This window comes from Rhinolophus ferrumequinum, assembly GCF_004115265.2.
Source record: "Rhinolophus ferrumequinum isolate MPI-CBG mRhiFer1 chromosome 13 unlocalized genomic scaffold, mRhiFer1_v1.p Super_scaffold_3, whole genome shotgun sequence".
Taxonomy (NCBI): Eukaryota; Metazoa; Chordata; class Mammalia; order Chiroptera; family Rhinolophidae; genus Rhinolophus; species Rhinolophus ferrumequinum.
In genome coordinates this window covers 3,167,995-3,189,594 of record NW_022680356.1, presented here as the reverse complement: position 1 = coordinate 3,189,594, position 21,600 = coordinate 3,167,995, and the positions used below count along the sequence as shown (strand labels likewise).

General features: G+C 51.5%; 1 protein-coding gene across 11 annotated transcripts in view; it reads left to right on the top strand.

Annotated features, from left to right (window-relative positions):
• Nucleotides 1-8,587: 8,587 nt before the first annotated feature.
• PSD4 (pleckstrin and Sec7 domain containing 4) overlaps nucleotides 8,588-21,600 on the top strand; it is a 30,447-nt gene continuing 17,434 nt past the window's right edge. For 6 of the 11 annotated variants that reach the window (XR_004422467.1, XM_033100891.1, XM_033100888.1 and 3 more), the window contains exons 1-2: nucleotides 8,588-8,734; nucleotides 15,709-15,755. Coding sequence is in view for 6 of the 11 variants with exons in the window: in XM_033100891.1 (XP_032956782.1) it covers nucleotides 8,700-8,734; nucleotides 15,709-15,755 (82 nt within the window). In the remaining 5 variants the exon portion in view is untranslated. Of the gene's footprint in view, nucleotides 8,735-15,708; nucleotides 15,756-19,562; nucleotides 19,678-19,706; nucleotides 19,860-21,324; nucleotides 21,499-21,600 lie in introns of those variants that run through there. The other 5 variants (XM_033100897.1, XM_033100895.1, XM_033100890.1 and 2 more) reach the window with 5 other exon arrangements.

The following is a 21,600-nucleotide window of genomic DNA, read 5'->3' as shown; positions in this document are numbered from 1 at the left end:
CACTTCATGTGATGAGGTCGCATGGTCGCTTGCAAATAAGTTCCAGGCTCTGGGACTCTAGAGCCACTTCCTGTTTGCCTGTATGCTCCCAGATGAGACCAATCCGGGGAGTCTTGGCTTCCTCATCACTAAAGGCAGGTAACAGCTTGTGCAAAGGGGCCAGGTTACCTCATTAAATGTTTGCAGTAACTTCCTACTGGGCATTAACATTATTTTTGCTGTCATTGGTCCTGGAAGAGTCAGAGCTCAAAAGAATGCACTGCAAAGTCTGGCTGCTTTAAGCAAGGTCTCCAGGTCAGCAGCAGCATGTGGAACCCCAGGCCTCCTGCCGGACTCACTGACTTACCAGGTGGTTCCAGCTCCCTGAGGACGTGACACCTCCCCCAGTGCCTCCTGGCTGGGGAACATGTTCTTCAAGCCAGGATGCCTGCCCCCCACCCCCCGCACCCCCCAACACACCCAGTTTCCAATGTTTTCTTCTGCGATGCATCGTGAGCTCCCAGATCAATGCCCCGTGTCTGCTAGGTGCTCGAAATATTTGGTGACTAAACGAATTGACCACTGACATATCAATAGGGGCTAATGTCTTACCTGGGTCAGAAAATTTGAGAAAATGGGGACTGAGGCCAGCAGAATTTTGAAAGAAGCCTAGAGAAAGGGTGTGGGAAAGCCTAGAGAAAGAAGCCTAGAGAAAGGCCTGGGTGTGGGGAGTTCCCAGGGTTCAGGGCTCTCAAGGAACAAGGTATGAGCATGAGCTGGCCGTGGCACACACAGGCCTTACTGGGTGACATGGTGAGGGGCCCTGACAGCAGGAGACCGCTCAGTGGTGGTTGCTGCTCGGGAGAGGGGCCAGGGGCTGGGGAGTGAGATGGGAAACGGCTCCTGTGTCTGGTGGTACACTCAGTAGTACAGTGGGCTCTTGGGCACAGAGATGCCAAAGGACAGCGGAGCTGGGGTCCCTGTGGCCTGGGCTTATCCATAGCTGGCAGATGTCCAGTATGCGACGCAGGCAGGCTCTAAAGGCTAAAAATCTGCTCATTTGGATGATGTTTAAGGCAATGGATGTGGACATATTTGAATTTGGCATTGAGTAGGCTGCTGAGCCTGCTGTGAAGAAATCAATCCCCCAGGGCTGGTATGCAGAGGCCACCTTTGGCTCCTTGATGGAACTCGGGGCCTGGATATAGCTTGGGAAGCCCGGCCTGGGCAACACATCCATATGATTCAGAGGCAGTGTGCAAGGAGGATGAGAGGTGGGGGCTCAGGTGTGAAGGGAAAGCAGTGGGAGCGGGAAGGACTGGGAGGAACGTGGCTTCAGAGTCAAAGGCTGAAGTCGAGTCCCCCCAGCTGGCTCTCAGCGCAAACCTACCTGGAGCTCAGCAGGAGCAAAGGCGGCAGATGGCCCCTCACCTTGCAGAAACGCTCCACCACGTCACGGTGTATCTCAACGATATTTTAATTTGGGTTGAAGGTAGAAGTTTTCTGCTTTTTCAGTCACAAGGCTGGTTAAGACACACTTCAAGCTTCACCTTTCCTTTATTGGCATAAATCGTGCTCTAATAGTTGGTGTTAAGTTGGGGTAAAATTCTGGCAAATCTTGAGGGAAACAAATAATTTTGTTTTTTCTCCTCATATAACTATGAAATCTCTAAGCCATAGTGGCAAATCTCAACATTCTTTATATTAAGCCCAGTGCTCAGAAAAGCTTGGATAGTGAAACACATCTGTGGGGTTCTCAGCCTCAAACGGAAAAAAGTTTAAATAGAGTGATGTCCAGCTTCCAAAAGATCCTGTGGCCTCTGGGTCTCCTGGGGCAGCAAGTATGAGGGGGGTAAAAGAGCAGTTCAAGAAATGACCACCAGGGGTCAGCATCTTCCCGACGATAATCCACACGCCGGCCTTGATCTAGGCTCTATGGCCCTGTGCCTGCGTGATTGACATGTGGAATTACCCCTACACTCGTGTCTGGGGGAATATTTGCCCCAGACCTTCTACTACTTCCCTCCTCCCCTTGTTCATCGGTGTCTGAGCCAAAGGCCATCTCCCCAGATAATCTCTGAGCCTTCGTGCTCAAGGTGCCCCAGTGGGCTCCAAGACAGGGAAAGCATAGTTCCTCAGCTCAGTACTAGGTGGCTACTGTGTCCCCAAATAGCACTCAATGCTACCCTTGAGTCCCCGGTGAAAAACTTGGACTGGGATCATGTTTCAGTGAGACACACACTCTCAGCAGAGACAACAGTGTGCAAGCGAGTCCCACCAATTAGGGAAGAAACACGGAAGCTGAGGGCAGAGATGCGGCCCCTCGCCTCCCGTCCATGCCATCCACGCCGTCCACACGCACACCGTTCACGCCGTCCACAGAACAACTCTCCACGGCCTGCTTTTGGGATGATGGCTTTTGATTTGTAAATGCATAATCAAATGTCCCCATTCTGTGCCCAGAACAAAGGACCCACCTGCCCCAAATGCCTTTCCAAGAGTTCATCTTTCCAAAACAATAAAATTACTTCCTGCTGTGAAATGACAATTGCCCACTCAATTATCCACACCGTGTTTTCAAGGAGATTGGGACAGGGCTGGTCTGGCTCTGACTCCCAGCCTCGGAGCTGGGGGCGTCTCCTCCTCCTGCTCTGTGACAAGGAGGTCCCCCAGCAATGCAGTCTGAAGGACTGTTTTACCCCTGACCACCTCACACTGCTCAGCCCTCTTTCCCCAGTTAATCAGGAACAAGAGAATAACATCATATTTATGACTTACCCCTTGGAGGGTTTCAGATAGAATCTGTGGCATTAACATCCAGCAACATGTCTCTTTTCTGTCTTGGAACATAAAGTCATTTAGTTATCACCCTCAAGTCTGCATAACAGTTACCACTCATGGTCTCCTAGGGATGCCGGGGGAGTTAGATTCTGAGCCAGCAGAGCCACTGAGGAGTTTTAAGCTAAAAGATGAAAGGACTTGGTTAGTACTTTTGATTAAGGTACAATTTACAAACAGTATCACTCAGGATTTATGCATATTCAGCCTGTGAGTTCTGACAAATACAGATGTTTGTGTAACTACTGCCTCACCAAAAATGCAGACTGTTTCCATAACTACTGAAATCTTTTTTGTAACTGCTCCCCCAGGGCCACCCTGCCCTGATCTCTACCCCACAGCCTTCCCAGAAAAGGACTCAGACCAAACACTCTTTTCTCTGGGTTTCTTCCTCTCAACACAGCGTTTCTGAGATTGACCCACGTTGTTGGGGGAAGTCAGAGGGCTTCTTTCTCAGGCTGAGCCGAGTTCCAAGGTCTGAGTATGTAACAATTGTAGCTGTGGACTTGGGGGCTCTTGCCAGTTTCATGCATAAAGCAGTTGTGGACATCCTTTCGGGGAGTCTTCTAGTGGATGTTCATTTCCAAGTCTTTGGGTAAACAGTGAGTAGTGGAGCGTCTGGGTTAAATGGTACATGCATGTTAGCGTCACAAGAAATTGCCGACTGCTTTCTAAAGTGGCTGCACCGTTTTACATCTGCGGCAGTTTCTCCATTTCCTCACCAATATTTTGTATCACCGGTGTTCAAATTTTAGCCTTTCTTGTGGGGTGAAGTGGGATCTCACTGCAGCTTTATTCTGCACTGGTGACGTGGAGCATCTGTCACGTGCTTATTGGCCATTGGTTTATCTGTTCCTGTAACGTGCGCTCAAGTGTTTCACCATCATTTTGACTGAGTGTTTTGGTATCGAGTATCGGTTTGTAGCAGTTGAATATCATCTGGATACGATTCTTTCCTCAGGTATGTGTTTTGTGAATATTTCCTCCCAGTCTGGGCTTGCCTATCCATTTCCCTAACAGTGTATTTTGATGGACATAATTTAAAACATTTTTAAATAAAATCCAATTTATCAATTCTTTTTATCAAGTTGTAAAAAATCTTTGCCTCCCTCAAAGTTGCAAAGATTTCCTCCTGTTTTCTTCTAGATACTTTGTAGTTTTAGTTTTTATTTTTAGGTTGAATTCGTTTTTTCTGTGTGGCACAATGTTCGTTTTTTCCTCTTGAAACAGGTTCATTGAGATATCATCATTCACATGCTGTACAGCTCACCCATTTAAAGTGTACAATCCTGCGGTTTTAGCGTTGGGATGTTAATTTCAAGTGTCCCACAATGCGGCTGAGGGACACCTGGAGTGCTGGCACAGGATCTCTGGGTGTGTCTGGAAGAGATTAGCTCTAAATCAGTGACAGAGTGAGCAGACCCCAAGGTGGGCCCCTTCCACCCGCTGAGGCCCCAACAGTATGCAAGGAGGAGGAAAGGTGGTTTTGCTGTCTTTGCTGGAGCTGGGATGGCCACCTTCTCCTGCCCTGGGACACTGGAGCCCCTGGTTCTCAGGCCCCTGGACGCAGACTGGGACTTACACCCCTGGCTGTCCTGGTGAGCCAGTGCCTATAAAAAACCTCCTTTTATATATATGCATGTGCCCTCCTGCTCTATTTCTCCGGAGAACCCTGACTAATACAAGTGTATCCATAGGCTTGTGCAGCCCTCACCACAATCAATTTCAGTATTTTTATCACCCTCTCCAAAACAAAAACAAAATCCTTATCTTTTAGCTGTCACTCCCCATTTCCCCTCTACCCCAGTCCTAGGCAATCGTTAATCTTTCTGTCTGTAGATTTGCTGAAACCAGACATTTCACCTAGGTGGAATCGTGCAATGTGTGGTCTCTTGTGACAGTTCTCTCACTGAGCACGATGCTTTCGGACCTGACCCATAAGGTAGGTAGTGTCAGTTTGGTGTTGTTTAGCCATCAGCTGATGGACATTTGGGTTGTATCCACTTTGGGCTGTTCTGATTAATGCTGCTGTGAACATTCATGCACATATTTTTATATGGACATGTATTTCCATTTCTCTTGGGTACACACCAAAGGTGTGCTTGCTGGGTCACATCATAGTACTTCTGTGTTTAACCCTTGAGGACTTCCTACTGTTTGACAGTGGCTGGATCCTTCCTAACCCCACCTGCGGTCTGCGAAGACTTCAGTCTCTCTGTGCCTCCGACACTTACTGCTAACCTTTTCACTAAGGTCAGCCCAGTGGATGGGAAGCCTGACCTCACGGTTTTGATTTGCATTACTCTGATGGCTAAAGATACTGAGCAACTTTTCACATGCTCACTGGTCAACTTGTGGGTCCTATTTGGAGAAATGTCTATTCAGATCCTTTGCCCATTTTTCAGTTGGGTTATTTGTCTTTTTCTTATTGAGTCAAAACATTTCTTTATATTTCTGGGTACAAGTCCAGGATCAGTTTTTACCATGCAGATTTCTAGGTGTTCCAGAACCATCTGTGGACTTCCCTTTCTCCCTTGGATTACCTGACATCTTTGTCAAAAGATGCCAATTAACCATGGATGTGTGGATTTACATTTAGACACTATGCTTATCTATCTTTATGTCATTTCACATTGAAGTACAGTGGTACCTCGGTTTTCGAACGTAATCCATTCTGGAAGACCGTTCGAGTTCTGAAACGTTCGAAAACAGCTGACAGCTAGGCCTCAAGATCTTGCACTCAGCAGAAGCCACGTGATATGTTCGATTTCGGAGGCATGTTCGAAAACCAAAGCATTTACTTCCAGGTTTACGGCGTTTGTAAACTGAAATGTTTGTCAACGGAGACGTTTGAAAACCGAGGTACTACTGTACTTCCTAATTTTCCCTGTGATCTCTTCTTTGACTCATCGGTTATTTAGAGGTATACTGTAACTTCCAAATATTTGGGCATTTTCTAGATGAAATACTGTTGTTCATTTCTAGTTTAATTCCACTGTGACTGAGAAAATAAGATCTATATGACTTCAACCATTGGCAGTTAGATTGTTTTTAGTCAGTCTGTGTAGCTGGGCTTGGTCAATGTTCCACGTGCACTTGAGAAGAATCTGTACTCTGTGCTGGGGGTATAAGATTCTAGAATGTCATTTTGCTAAAGGTGACTGGTAACATTTAAATCTTCTACACCCTTACTGAATTTGTGTGTACTTGTTTATTAATTACTGAGAGAAGTGTTAAAATATTCAACTGTATTATGGATTTTATATTTCTCCCTTTGGTTCTGTCTTTTTCTGCCTGATGTATTTGGAAGTTCTGTGGTTAGATTCAGGCATATTTAGGATTGTTAGATCTTCTTGATGAATTGATCCTTTTATCTTTATAAAATGACACTTTATTTCCGGAAATACTCCTCATATTGAAGTCTACTTTGTCCTAAATTAATATAACCACACCAAGCTTTGTCAGGCTTACTGCTTACATGGTATATTTTCCCATACTTTTCCACCTGTCTGTGTTTTCGTATTTAAAGTGTGTCTCTTTGAAACAGACAGGTGTGTCTTCTTTTCTTAGCCATTTTGACAAGCTCTGCCTTTAAATTGGAGTGTTTAATGGGATCACTGATCATTTTCAACCTTGCTATTTATGTCCCCTCTGGTTTTTGTTCACTCTTTCCTTCCTCTTTTCAGTAACTATTTTCACATGCCGTAGTGCACATTACTCTGCATGGATGTTATAAAGCTGTATGGGAAGAACCTCTCAGCAATGTGCATGCCTTTCCCTCTCCCTCCCATGCTGTGTGCGTTTCTTGTCATATACCTACTTCCACATGTGTTATCAACCCCCAACATGCTATTGCTTTTTATTTAAATTGCCAGGTGACTTTTAAATCATTTAACATGAGAGTCTTTTCTATTTACCCCTCTAGTTATTATTTCTAGCTTTCTTTGTTCCTTTCTGTAGATTTTAAGTTCTTCACTCATCTTATAGTCTGGGTCTGCCAGTGGCAATCACTCTCAGATTTTGCTTATTTGAAAATGTCCTTATTTGGATTTCTATTTAAAATATGTTTTTAACTGGATACAGAACTGTAAATTGATAGCTTTTTTTTCCCCTCTGTGAGCACTTTAAATAGGTGTCCCATTGTCCTCTGGCCTACATTGTCTCTGATGAGAAATTAGTGTATTTCCCCCGTGTGTTCTCATAAGATTTTTCTCTCTATATGTGTTAAGTCAGGAAATGTGAAAGGACCTGAGATTTGATTTTTCTCTGCTAGTAAGCCAGTGAGTTGGCATGTCACCGTTTTCATGTCACTGGGAGGAGATCAGACAGTTTATGACCCTTAGCAATGGCAGAGCAACTTCATTGCATAGGTCCCGACACCAATTCCCACAGGGCGATATGACAAGGGCCAGATGTCACCTCCACGGACAGTGGGCCATGTTGTAGCAGAGGAACCCCAATATTGGGAGGTCCTGATCTGACATAACGGACACTGACAAACACATCCATGTCTTCTAGACCGGGAAATCTTGAGGTGTCTCTTCATTCCAGGGTAATGGAGAGAGGGAGATTTCATTCCCTGGAGCAGATTTGTCTATATTCCACTTAGTTGTTTATTTTTTAAATAATGGTGATTATATTTCTGCTGAAATTCCCTATCTCTTCACCCATTATATCCATCTTTTGCTGTAGGTTCTTTAACAGCTTTGTCATGGTTTTCATTTTTAATTCTTTATCCTGTGATTCTAACATCTTACTTGTCTGCAGGTGTGATATTGTGATATAGCAATAAATATATATTTGGTGTTTGCTCCTGTTCCTGACAGAGCTCATAAACACCCTTATAATTTCATGAGTGAGGGGTAATAGGGGCATCTTTTGTTTTAATATTTGGTTTTTATTGTATTGTAAACATTGTGAATGAACAATGTAGATGCTCTGGGTTCTGTTATTTTCCTTTGAAGAGTTCTAGCAGGAAGTTAAAATACTGGAACCTCAGCTTGGCTTTGTGGAGCCTTGGTTTTTGATTTTGGATGGTTTTCTTTTGGCTTTGTCCCTAATTTTAGGATACATTCCTTAATACTGGGGCATAGTCTTTACTTTTGATGTGTGGCTATTCTGGGGTCTCAGTGGACAATCCAAAGTGTTTACAAAGCCCCTCTAAGATGGCAGGACTGGACCCCCAAATTCCCCAGCAGTAGGCCACTCACAGCTCAAACGTCCGCTCAGCTGCTGTTTTCCTCCTGATTGTTCAGATTCTCTCCCGTGTGTTCACTCAGGAGGCAGCAAAGCATCTGCCGGCCTCTTGTGCAAGGGGAGAACCTCTCCCTTTGTGGCTCCCCCCTTTCCAAAGTTTCCCCCAGGGAGCCCTCATCCCAGCACCAGTTACCTCACACCTGTCGGCCTCATTCCACCCCACAGGGCCTGCTCAGTGACTGACACGCACAGTAGGTACACGACAATGCTTGTAGAGTGAACAAATGAATTGCTAATAGGTTACAGGATTGCTGACCTAGCATCAGGACCCATCTAAAAAGGACAAAGCGTCAGTGCTGCGTGGTGACAAAAAGCATGGCCTTTGACAGACTGACCTCGTGGGTGGAAGGGTGCGCGGGGTGGGGACGCGGGAAGGGGGGTGCTCAGGAGTCAGCGGAGACCAGCCCTGGGTGGCCACGGTCAGACCAGTCTGACGGCTACGCCCCGCCCCGCCCCTCTCCTCTTTTCCCCTCCCTTCCCTTCCCCTCCCCTTCCCGCCAGTACCTCCCGCGAGCGCACCGAGCGCACCGTCGAGCTGATGGCCCAGCCCCCGCGGCCGCCGCCTGCAGCCCTTGCTGCCCCCGCACCTGGAAACCTGGGCACCTGGCCATGAGGCGCCCGGGCGGATGGGCAGCGGGAGCAGGAGCCTGGCGGGAAAAGGGTAAGGCGGTGGGGAGGCTGGGCTGGGGGTCCCACCGCCCCGAAGGGGCGGTGCACCGCGCACGTAGTGCCCGGCCTGGAGCACCTGTCCGGGGCTGGGCCGGGCCGGGACGGTGAGGGCAGGGAGCCGGCAGCCCGGAAGAGCCGGGAGAGGCTGCAGGAGGGTCTAGGGCGAGTGGCAGGTACGAGGACAGCAAAGGACACTCGGCTGTGCCCCACCGGGAGAGTTGCCCCAGGCCTGGGCGCGGTGGCTCCACCAGCTCCTCCAGCTGGGCCTGGTGGACCTGAGCATCAGGACTGCCGGAGAGCAGGAGCGTCCCTTAAGGCCAGCCAGTGTTGGACCGGGGTCACCCTGAGGGCTTGCCCCTGCCTCCCTGCTCCCATTTTTGGTGCCTCAGTGGCCCCAGCAGGCCATGACCAGGCCTGCGCTGAGGGCCCCTGCCTACTGGGGGCCTGGCAGGCAGTCTGCCCCCCAGGAGAGCACGGGCTGGAGGAGAACCCCTCTTTCCCACCCCCTTGATGCTGCCCCTGCCCTTGGCCCTTCTGGGTGTTACTGGCCACAGGCCTTGGAGAGATTCCTGGGAAGATCAACAGTGTCTGCTCAGCTGACAAACTCACATACCCTCCTGGGGCCCTCTCTGGTCCCAGAACCGAGTCTGGCTTGTCCTTTCAGGGGACCATGGGGCAGCAATGTGAGTTCCTGCCCTGTTTCTGCTGGATGCATGACGGATTTTGTTGCTCTGGGCAGTGCCCTCACCCAGGCTCTTGGCCCTGTGCATGTCTAGTCAGGAGGCCGGCAGCAAAGTGAAGGCCTGGGCTGCCCTGGAACCTTCCCCAGGCCCAGAGTGATGGGTGTAATTAGCAGCTAAGTGTGTGTCTCTGAGCCCCTGTGCATAGAAACACCCACATGAGTGTAGTCCGTGGATAGTTGTGCGGCTCATTCTTTTTTCCAGACGTGGTTTTTCTTGTGTGGAGGATATGAAGAAGAGTCATTCATTCATTCATTCATTCATTCAGCAAATATTGACTGTAAATACGCAGATGGCCCATCATTTCAGAGCGATTAGTGCTATAAAAATGAAACAAAGGGGGTGGTGGGCAGGACAGTGGGACAGGTGACAGCACCTGGCCCTCAGCTGGAAGAGGCAGCAGGCAGACCTTCTGAGTAAGGCAGGGAGGTGGCACCATCTCAGCCCAGAGCCCTGGTCACAGCGTAGGAGGATGTCTTATCACTGTGAGCAGGACGCGGGCTGGCTGCAGGGGGCCGAGAAGCGGTGGTGGGCTGTCCCTCTCCGTGTCCCAAGAGTGTATTTCCTGTTGGGGGCCTAGTCTAAGGCAGACATTTATGCTTCCCCAGTGTCACGCAGGGGATCCTGCTCACAGCGCCATGTGTCGTGCGGGGTGTCATGCGGGGTCTCCTGCCGACTACGCCATGTGTCATGCAGGACGGCCTGCGGGGTCTCTGGTCCCACTCCCCACATAAGAACACAGGACATGGTGAGGCCAAAAAGGAACACCCACGGAACCATAGGTTAGGGGAGTCACACCACTATTCTCTCACTGGCGGCTTGGTGGGAGACACAGGAACCAGGAGCCACACAATTCTCAACCCTCACTGTGCCGCTTGCAGGCTCAGCCACCATCTTCTTGCTAGCCCCCATTTTCTGCTAGCCTAGCCACGGCAGTTATATTAGTGCCCAATGGCTCACTGGTTACAGCTGACGGCCAACTAGCCACAGCTGATGGCCATTTGATCACAGTCGATGGCCATTTACTACCTGAGCCAGCACCTTTCTATGTGAGGCCGAGAGCCTGGAAACTGCTTTCTGGGGCTCTGTCCGCATACCCAGAAAGCAGGTTCTGTTTCTCCTCGCTCATTGTTCATTCAGACACTGTTGAAGGCCTCGGTGTTCTAGGCTGTATTCCAAGTGTCACTGACATAGCAGTGCACTGGACAGCCCTTGCCCTCACAAAGCTTATTTTCTGGAGAAATGACAGTGAACAGGAACAGCGATGGTACGGCATTTTATAAATGCTGTGAAGAAAAGCAGAGCACCTTATGGGGTTCGAAGGCAACTGGGCTGTTGTGTTCAGTAGAGATGTCAGGATGGACTATGCTGGGGGACAAGACTTCAGTGAACAAAGCACAGTCAGGTGACTCTCTGGAGAAGGACACTCCAAGCAGAGGGAACAGCATGTGCAAAGGCCCTGAGTTGAGAACAAGGCATGAGCTGTGCTAGAGGAACGTGACAGAGGCCAGCAGGCCTCTCAGAGCTTCTGGTTAGAGGAGGCAGGGGTGGGCTCAGCCTGATGACCACAGGCACCCAGGAGAGCGGATGGTGCTCCCAAGCAAACTCAGGGTCAGGCCTGCTGGTTGACCCCCAAGCAGGGGACAGTTGATCACCAGAGATGCAGAGTATGTCTCTAGGTGGGACACTTGCTTTCCTCACACCCAGCATTATGTGCCAACAAGGAGAGCTGAAGTGGGGGCAGACCTGTGCTTTTCAAATCAGTAAAGACACTGGAAACTGGTGATGGGGAGAAAAACTGTTGCCTCCTGGGAACATCCCAGTAATCCTTCATTCTTAAATTGCTTAGGTGATCTCATTAGTCGGCTTGAAAGGAAGACAGGACATTTATTGAGCATGCACCGTGTGCCAGCCTCCCACCAAGTGCCTTATGGCAGACACATTGCCCTCACAGCGCGTCTGTGCAGAGTGTACCAGCCCTGTCCCCGTTTCACAGATGAGAAAACCGAGGCCAACCTTCACACAGTTGCTAAGGGCAGAAGTCAGGTCATAGTCAGGTGGCTTTAGAGCCAAGTGCTGGGAGGGAGAGACTGGGCTGACAACTGACGGGGGAGGTTCGTCCCAGGGGAGATGTTTGTCCTAACGCAGCGGGACAGGGTTGTTACAGAACCAGCAGGGGCTCTAAGCCCAGTCTACTGCACTTTTCCTTCTTTTTTAAGGTGATATTTGCATGGGTTACAATTTCTTTTAAAAATATTTTTAAAGGTAATATTTGCATGTGTTAAAAATGTTCTCACAAATGTTAGTTACTTCAGACAGGCCTTGGGCACACAGCGAACCATCTGACTCCCTCCTGTCCTCGGACCCCAGTTCTCTGTTCCATTTCTTGAGAAAATGTCCAAAAGGATGCATTTCTAAACAAGCACATGTGTGTATGCACACCTCCACTTGCTCGTTCTTACACAAACGGTGCTAATACTCGGGTCTGTACTTTGTAATTTTAATATACTACCATTCTGAGTCCAGACGTACAGATGTACTTCATACTTGCTATGTAAATGTGCCAGCTCCCAAGTGGAGGTTCAAACAGTGGGAGGTCCTCAGAAGCCTAGGGGGTCCTCTCTGGCTTTCGGGGTTTCGTCCCCATGTTTGTGTGTTTGCAGTAACAACAATTTATGGAGCTTACTTGTACCTGTGCACTCGCTCACTTCTGCATCTGCCTCAGCAGGAGGAAACCACAGATGTGGAGTCATTATTGAAAAGCCATGTGTGTTTTAGGTTTTGGCTGATCTGCTTGCTGGCTTTCCAAGACGGTGAGACTTGGTCCTGAGTGGTTCCTCGGGGCTCCACCAACTGTGTGTTACAGCTTTCTGCTCCTGCTGGTTTCACAGAAAGAAACGGCATCACACTCAGGTTTAATAGGTGTTTCTTTATAGTGAGTGCCATTGTGTCTCACAGAAGTTTTAAGGTATTTGTCTTCCCCTTTCTGGGGCCTGTTCATATCCTTGGACCGTGGTTTAAATTGGGTTGTTGTCTTGTTCCTTTTTTGTTATTGAGTTATAATCACGCATCATCTCTAGCCCATTGACTGCCTCTCACTGCCGCCCCAACCCTCACAGGCAGCGGCCACTCTGATACAGTTAGGATGCATTTATCCTCGGATCTGTACGCACATTTGAGAAGCCGTATTGATTTACATGTGCACGCTGAACTTGCACACATGGCATTGAGCCACGAATCATGGTCTTATTCTTAAAGCTGATGCTGTGTTTTGGAAGGACCTCTGACCGCTGTGTGAACTTGGCGGGCGCAGGGCACTCCATGGTTGGACTTACTGTGTAGTCATCTAACAGGTGATTGTCGTTGGCTTAATCAGAAAGGTTGGAGAAATGGCATTTTGGGCGTGTGCCTTAGAGGATGGGGAAAAGGAACGGAGCTGAGCAAGTGGCAGCATAGGGACACGCTGACTAAAAGCCCTGCGACACTCAGGAAAGCCCCGGGGATGCTGGGGTCACTCAGGGTGTGGACATGTGGCCCCAGGAGAGGCTGGGTGGGGTAATCTCAAATGCCAGGCTTGGGCTTTGCCTAAAGGCACCAGGGGAGAGGCAGTGGGGCTGGAGGTCAGTTAGCAAAGGTTTTCAAGGGCCACAGTGGTATCAGGAGGAGACATGGGGTGGACTGTGGACGTGGACCCTAGAGGCAGGAGGCCCCTGCAGTCTGCAGACGAGAGAGGAGCGGGTGCTGAGAGTAGTGGGGCCAGGCATCGGAGGGGGCATGGGGTCTAGGCGGGTCGAGGTTGCTAAGTCGGGAAACCAGGTGGTGTGATGGCACAGACAGGACCTAGGGATGAGAGGCTCACCTTGCTGGGGGATCCCTGTCGGCAGTTAGGCCTCCTTCAGGCTGCAGAGGTCTCTGTGAACCTTTGGTGAGTAGATAGAAAGTGACTATGTGGCAGTGGGTAAGGTTGCCCAGGGACAGAGCCCAGGCATATATGCAAGGAGAAGTGGATGGACAGGCCCAGTCAGCCAGGGACGCCTGGTGCCCTTTCGAACACTGCCCTCTCCTGGCCGGAGGACCTCAGGAAAGCATCCTCTTAGCAGGGACCTGGGCAGGGGTGGGCTGTCCTTATAAACAAGGATATGAAGGAGGGTCCCTGCCCCTGGTGTCTGTCAGGGGCCTTGGAGGATGCATAGGAGTGCTAAGGCAGACAGGAGGCTAGTGGCTCAGGAAGCACAGGCAGGTGGGCTCTGTTCCTTGGGATGAGCTTAGACCGGCGCTATTCCTGCTGGGAGCTGCCAGCCTTGCTGTCCCCTTGTCCCTGTAGGTGACTTTATCTGTAGAGTGTGGATCAGCTCCTGCGGGCACAGAGAGGGCACTGGCTTGGGGCCTTGTTGCTACAGGCCGGGTGAGTGTGGACACCCCCAGGGGAGTGCGCTACCCTTCAGGTGTCCCAGGAAGTGCCCGGCTCTGTGTTCTGTCTGCCTCCTTCCCTGTGTCACTGTGTCAGCACACCTGTCCTCTGTTTTGCGTAGCACCTGATTCTTGCTTTCCTGCTAATTGTGAGCCCGACGTCCTGTTCAGCACTTAATGGCAGGTCACAACTAATGAGCATTATTAGGAAGACTCAGTTTTCCTTCCAAAGGAGTAAATGCTGGGCACAATTTTTGGCACAGTTTTCCACCTATACTGTTTGGCACAGTTTCCACCTTTATTATTTTTCCTTGAATACACACAATTTGAAAAAATAACATAAAGTAGGCATTATATACTTTAGCGTGGTCTTAAGAAATAACATTTATGAAATCATAGGTTGACTATGTCGGTTACTTTAATTTTTTAAATTTTTTTAAGGAGGGCGCAGCTCATAGTGGCCCATGCCGGGATCGAACTGGCAACCTTAGTGTTATCAGCACCATGCTCTAACTAACTGAGCTAACTGGCCACCCTTATGTTGGTTATTTTTATAATGCAATTCAAGTAAATGTTTAACTATTAAAAATATTTGTTTTGCATCCCACACACCCACTCAGGCAAACCCAGCCATGGCTGCATAGAGTCACAGAGGAGGTAATCTCTGCTGTGAAAGACAGGAAAATCTTTTCCTCTGCCCTCTTAGATTTAGTTACTGGGGACTGCGAATTAAAGTGACGAAAGACAGATGAACAGTACAAAAGGGTTTATTGGCATACATAGTAGACCAATCAAAGAAGTAGCTGGTTTGTGACATGGCTAAAGGCATATGTACGTAACTCAGCAGGGGAAATGGAGGGACAGAAAAGGCTCCCATGGGAAGACAGATAAGTTTCTGTGGGCCACACAAGTGGGTTTCTAGAAAAAATGGGAGCTAAGAAAGTTTATGGAGATGTTTGTGTCTGTAGGTATGCATGCTCTTTCAGTCCCTCTGGGCCATAAATGTCCCCTGGAAGAAGGATTGGGGTGGATTTCATTGGGTTCCCCACAGAGAGTATGGCTGCTCTGAAGAGGAATTTATGGCAACCTGTTTCCCAGAAGTTGCTGTTTTTATCAGATAAGGGAAGCTCTAAGACGGCTGCTTTTTGCATCTGTCAAATCTCAAATGTCTTTGCCTTAAAATAGTTTTCATACCAACTCTGGAGCTCCAAGTGAGTCCCCACACCAATATCAGAGAGGTCACACTGGCAGCCACTTGAGAGGTGGCGAGAGTGAGGGGTCCAAACAGTGACTGCCTGGGCAGACCCTCTCACACCCTTACCATCCATACGGGGGCTCAGGCATCACTGGTGATGAAGACAGAGGTTGGCATAGAACCTCCCAGCCTTTAAAGTGAGCAGAAATATTCAATCATTATTTAATGTAACAAATATAATTTTCTAATACTTTTTTTCTGCTGATGATAAACATAATACATACTTATTTTTAAAAAATTAAATACATACCAAAAAAGCATAAAGAACTTAGCTGTGTGTACTGTTACCACACACAGAGCCACCATCAACCAATGCTTAGATATTTCATTACCTAAATACACAAACAAGTTTTTAAAAGTTGAGATCATACTGAATATATAATCTGTTTTCTCAATAATATACCGTGAGCATCTTTCCACGTCACTAACTACTCTGCAGAACTGGGTAGTCACATGGCTGTGTGGCTGCAGCACCGTCTGCTTATCTACTCCCCAGTGGTTGATATTGTCCAGTAAGCGTCCTTCCTTTGTAAGTAACTTCATGTACATACGTTTCGGCAGATGTTTTGCGAGCGTCTTCTGGATGCCAAGGGGGCTTGGGGACGGAGGTGAGTGATTCTAGAGTCCTACAAGAGGATAGACCCTTGACAAGTGGCTGCAGGTAAGGTGCTGATCTAAGAACACACTGAGTTGGGAGGGAGCCGAGAAGGGAGCCTGGGAGAGAAAGCCTGGGCCAGGGAGCTGTGGCCTGGGCGTCTGTCCGCGGTCAGAGAAGGGACAGCCCGAGGTTACTGTGCCTAACAAATGATTGGGCAACCAGATCCAAGAGACAGAAGCTTGCCGTTCACTTTCGAAATCACTTCCTGCCCCAGGAAAACAAGGGTAACGCCAGTGCCTAACGTGTGCCGGGAGGCTGGTGATGGTTTGTGCAATCAGAGGCATAGGGGTGTCATTGGCCCAGGCCATGGACTTACTCCCGGCTCTGCTCCATCCCCAGTGAGCCCACAGTCAAGTTGGCCAGTGGGACTATAACCTCTGACCTGGCTGAGGAATGTTGGGATGCAGGTGTCATATCTGTCCTCAGGCCTGAGACCTGAGAGGAATGGGCCTTTTCTGGAGGAAGCAGCATGTGGCTGCCCTACGTTCAGGGACACAGAGCCCCTTGAGGTGCTTCTGGCCTGGCTGTCATCCTGCCCGGGAACTGGTGCCCTTAAAAGGACAATGGTGAGCTTGCTCAGCTCCAGAATTTTATACGTGTTAAGTTGGAAGAAGTGAGTGCAGACTGCACTGTCCGCAGCCCTGTGGACTTGGAGGGAAGGCTGCTCCTTCATGCCCTCTGGACGCAGAGGGCAAAGGGTGAGGCAGTCCCAGTTCAAGTCCAGCCTGCGTAACTGCTCTGACGCCCAGTCTCCTCATCCATCTGTAGCGTGGTGACAATGACAGCACCCCACACAGACTCACAGGGCTGGAGAGGCTGCTTGCAAAGGGCCCCTTGCTTAAGGCCAGTCACCAGCCAGGCACCCTTCCTTTGCTGCCTCTTGGAGGGCAGACCTTGTGCTGAAACTCCCAGAGCCCCGAACCTGGGGAATCCGCTCCCCTGCTGCTCTCAGTTCTGAGACACCACTTCCTCACCTGTGCCCAGTAGCTTCCTCTGCGGGCAAACAGGAAGTCTCTCACCTTGAGGGTGCGGGCGGCAGGCAGGGCTGCCTGGCAGGGCTGTGTGTCCTCTGGGCCCTGGGCAGGGGAATGCTGGGTGGGTGTGGGGGAGCTCAGGAGATCTAAGCTCACCACTGGCAGGGCTTCGGGCTGGAGCCAGTTTCCCCTTCTGTGCCCTCATTGGAGCCACATACCAGCCGTCCTTGCGCCCAGGGTCCCCCAGCCAGAGCCATGCACCTTGCAGTGTGGAAAGGAGATAAAATTCTAAGAACCAGAACAGAGCTGACAGCTGCAGGAATCTGGAAGTCTCTTCCAGAAGTTTGCTATAAGCCATGTCATAGCCCCAAACACACACACCATCATACCCAAGGCCAGGGCCTGGAGCAGAGGGAGAGATGGGTCCCCTTCCCATGGGTGGGTCTGGAAGTGGTCAGGGAGCAGGAGGAGACGAGGGCGTAGTCACTCCTCGTGGCTGTGGAGCCAGGCACTGCACAACCTGGGTACCATCAGGTGGGGGACCAGTCCTGGTCTTTGAGACATTCACAGTAAAGGGGCAGGTGGACCCCTGGCCCTCACCTGACCAGCCCCATTCCAGCCACAGGGAGCGAGGACCCCTGGGCCTGTGGAGAGGCTGGAGTGAGGCGGTGAGACACTGACCCCCATCCTCAGCTCACGGCCGCCTGGCTCCTGCCCCGTCACACACCCCCTCCCCTGCTTGTCCACAGCTGCCCTGTGGCCACGTTCAGTGGTCACTTTGACTGCGTGACTCCCTGTGCTCTGCAGTAGCATTCAGCAGATCCAACCACATCCTCTTCTAACTTCACCTCCTCTCATCCTCTGTGATGACACTGTCTTCATGTCTCACTCTCCTCCTTGACAGGGCAGCCTGCTGCTGGGCAGGACCCCTAGCCCTCAGTGTGTACCCCTTTCTGCTGGTTTCTCTACCCCTCCCTTCCTGTCCACTCCAGGCATGGTGTCCAGTTGCTTGCTGAGTATCTCACAGGCATTGCAAACCTAGTATTTAAAAAAATCAAACTTGATTTTGTCTCCTAAGCCTCATCTCCCCAATTCTGTCCCATTCCAGCATATCCCATCAGCACCTATCGTATTGCTCCAGCCGGAAATCCAGAAGCTGCGCCTACACCCCGCTCCTTTGCTCTTTGCAATCCCGATGTGGCAGATCCTGCCAACCACCCAATATATACTCCAAGTCCTCTATATCCCCTCTAAGCCCCATCTGCCTCCCCAGTTCACTGAGCCCCTGTCTTCTCCATTCAGCAGCTGACCACCTTAAACACTAGCAGAAATGCTCTCTGACCTGTCATCTCCCTGATGACCACTGGGGACCCCAGGACCTGGCCCTGCTGCTCCTGCCCTCCCCAGGCCCCCAGGCCAGCTGCTCCAGCCACATTGCCTTAATTCAGGGACCTTTCCAGCCTCAGGTGACGAAATAAACTGCAGTTTCCTCTGCCTACGTTGCCTGCCTCATTCTCTCCACACGTGGGCTGCTTCTGGTTTATAATCTGGCATTGATTCATTCATCTACTTGTTTAATTCTGTCTCTGCCACTGAACTGGATGCTCCCTGAGGGCAGGGGTCTCACACAGGGACCTTGGAACTGAGTCCACAATCCAGTCCCGAGGGGGCCTCACGTGCTGGCCTCGGTGACAGTCTGGCCGTACATGCTGGGCAGTGTTGTAAGTGCCCAGACAGAAGGAGCAGCTGGGGTGGGTGTGGGTGTGGGTAATGATCCAGGTTCCACTGACTTTGAGGTACCCCAAACATTTTCCAGTCCAGAAAAAATAGCGGTGGTCCCATCCAATATGGGGGGCATGTCTGGGTTATAACCACAGCTGGCACACTGTCTCATACAGTGTGTCCTGTTCTACCTCCCATCGTAACTAGGAATCAGGACCCTTAGCCCCCTGGGAACATGGCCACTGCAGAGCCCACCCCAGCCTCCAGCCCCCCAGGTCTAGGGCTGCAGGGAGCAGCGAGGCTGTGTCCCCGTGGGAGGAAGAGGCCATATGGCAGGGAATTCCAGGCTCCTGGGGCCCAGAGTGTGTGGAGAAGGGCCTGGTAGCCATGGCCCTGTGGCCCTGCCTAGGGGGTGCAGCTGGAGGAAGGCTGGGGTCACCACCCGGCCCTCTGCACTGAGGGCCATGTGGTCAGTCTAAAGGCGCTGTGTGTGTGGAGGGGTCTCCTGGGAAGTTAAGAGTTATGAGGACTGGAGCAGGGGCAGGGTAAGTCAGTGGTAATGAGGCTGGACTGGTAACCAGTGCATAGGGAGACGAGACAGCATGTGGCCCCAGCCCGTCTCATGCTCTGCACACCTGTAGCCTGTGTCCTACAGATGTATGTTGGGAATTCAGCATGGGGAACATACAGAAGTCGGTTCATGTACTCAGAGGCTCTGAGCTCTAATCCAGCTGTGCATCCCTGGGCGGAGGCTCGGCCTGTCTGAGCCTGCCTTGGGATCTATATGATGGGTACCCTGATCCCTCTCCAGGAGGTAAAGGGAGTGGCTGAGGTGCCACTGGGGAACACTGTGACTACCAGACAATTGTATTAGGTCAAAAAATCGGACTGTTGATTGCCCGAAACAGAAAAGAACAGTTGCCCCACCCGATCTCCTGTGTCCCACGGGGTGCCTTGAAGGGAACTGAGAGCTGGGAGGATGAGAACCTGCGACAGAACCACAGCAGGAAGGGGTGGGGCCTGTCACAGCCCAAGGCCTGCACCTTCCCCTTTCTGTCCCAGGCCGTGGGGGGTGAAGGGCGTCCTTGGCGGGTTGTCTCTGGCCCAGATGGGGGCCCTGGAGAAGGGGCCTGGGGGCACAAACCTGGGAGCAAGGCTCCTATCTGTGGGCAGGAAGTAAGTGTGAGGTGCAGAGCAGTGGGGAGCCACGGGGAGGGGTGAGATTCTCTGGGGCAGTGGGGAGCGGAAGTCGGAAGCTCCAGCGCCACGGTCACCACGCTTACCACTCTCGGGCAGACACAGTGCAGGGACTGCTGCTGGGGAGCCAGGTCGCCCAGCCTTTCCTGGGTCCTGTGCAGGTGAGCACGGTGGGCCTGCTGGGGTGGGCACGGCTGGGAGCAGGGGGAGCAGGGCTTTGTAGGGTCACTTGTGCCCTGGTGGCAGTGACAGGTGGGCAGGAAGGGGGCAGCTGGGGGCCTTGCTGTGCACTTTCCCACCCCCTTCTCTCTGTTCCCCTCCCCATTTGGCCTTCCTCTGACTCCTGCCCAGCCTCCCCAGAGCCCTTAGGGTCTGCAGTAGTGAAGGTGGGGGGCATGGTGACTGCTGTGGCTGGATGTCCAGTGGGTGCTCTTGGGTCAGAGGCCTCAGGTGAGTCTTGGCCCATGACCTTTGAGGGACAGAAATCAGACAGGCTGGGTTTGTGTGGGGGATGCAGTCACTGCAGGGAGCTTTGGGGGGCTCCCAGCCCCACTCAGAGAGGCTGCTTGGAGGCTGGGACCCGTTTATGCCTGCTGATCTGAAGGGCAGCAGGGCCGGGTCACTCTGTGTCCCTGTGTGGGGCACTCTAAGGCCTTCAGGTGAGGCCAGGCTCCTGGATGGAAGCCCCTCGCACTGCCCGTGTTCTGGAGCCTGAGATGCTGTGCTGAGAGTCACTCCTTGGCTAAAAGGCTGAGAAGGGCGACCTCTCCTTCCCTGAGGACTGTGGGGCCTCGGCCAAGTATGAAGGATGGACCCCAAATGGGATTGTCTCCCCAACTTCCTGGGGCATCTACAGACGAGGTAGATCCCCAGCTCAGGGATCACAGCTGCTGAGCTGTTGGTGGAGTTTGGGGGAAGAGGTTGTCCAAGAAGGGGTGGGAAGGCCAGTCTGACTGGGGCCCTCCTGGTGATCCTTGCCCTTCCCAGGCTACAGCTGCTCTGAGACCTGTTGGTGTTCTGCCCCCATCCTCCTGCCCCATCCTCCTGTCCCCAATCCTGTCCCCATCCTCCTGCCCCCATCCTCCTGCCCCATCCTCCTGTCCCCATCCTCCTGTCCCCATCCTCCTGTCCCCAATCCTGTCCCCATCCTCTTGCCCCCATCCTCCTGCCCCATCCTTCTGTCCCCATCCTCCTGTCCCCATCCTCCTGTCCCCAATCCTGTCCCTATCCCCCTGCCCCCATCCTCCTGTCCCCAATCCTGTCCCCATCCCCCTGTCCCCATCCTCCTGTCCCCAATCCTGTCCCCATCCCCCTGTCCCCATCCCCCTGTCCCCAATCCTGCCCCCATCCCTCTGTCCCCAATCCCCTGTCCCCATCCCCTTGTCCCCATCCCCCTGCCCCCATCCTCCCTGTCGCAGTCCTCCCTGCCCTCTTCATTCTTCCTCCCTGCCTAAGTCCTGGCTGACCCCACCACTGGGTCCTCAGTACCTGGCAGCCCCTCCCTCCCTGTCTTCCTCTCTGTGCACATTTGCATGAGGCTCCTTAGTGTGGCAGGAAGTAGGCCTGCCCTAAAAGTGTCTTGCAGTCCTCAGGCCACAGGTTCAGGCAGGGGCTTCTGTCTTGCAGCTCCAGACGCAGGACTCAACCCTTGGCTCCTACCCTCTGGGACGACATTCTGACCTGGTTCCTGCCAGGGCAGCGCAGGGAGAGGACAGGTCACTCCCTAAACCTGGACAGGCCAGGAAGGAAAACGTTTCGAGGGCAAAGGGAAGGAATGTTTGCCAAGTGGAAGCTTAAAGGGTGAGAGGGACTTGGGGCAGCTCTGGAGGAGGCTGAAGGCGAGAGTGCCCGCAGGGCTGCCTGTTCTGTCAGGAACCGTGTCTGCGGGTTTCTTTTCGCTTC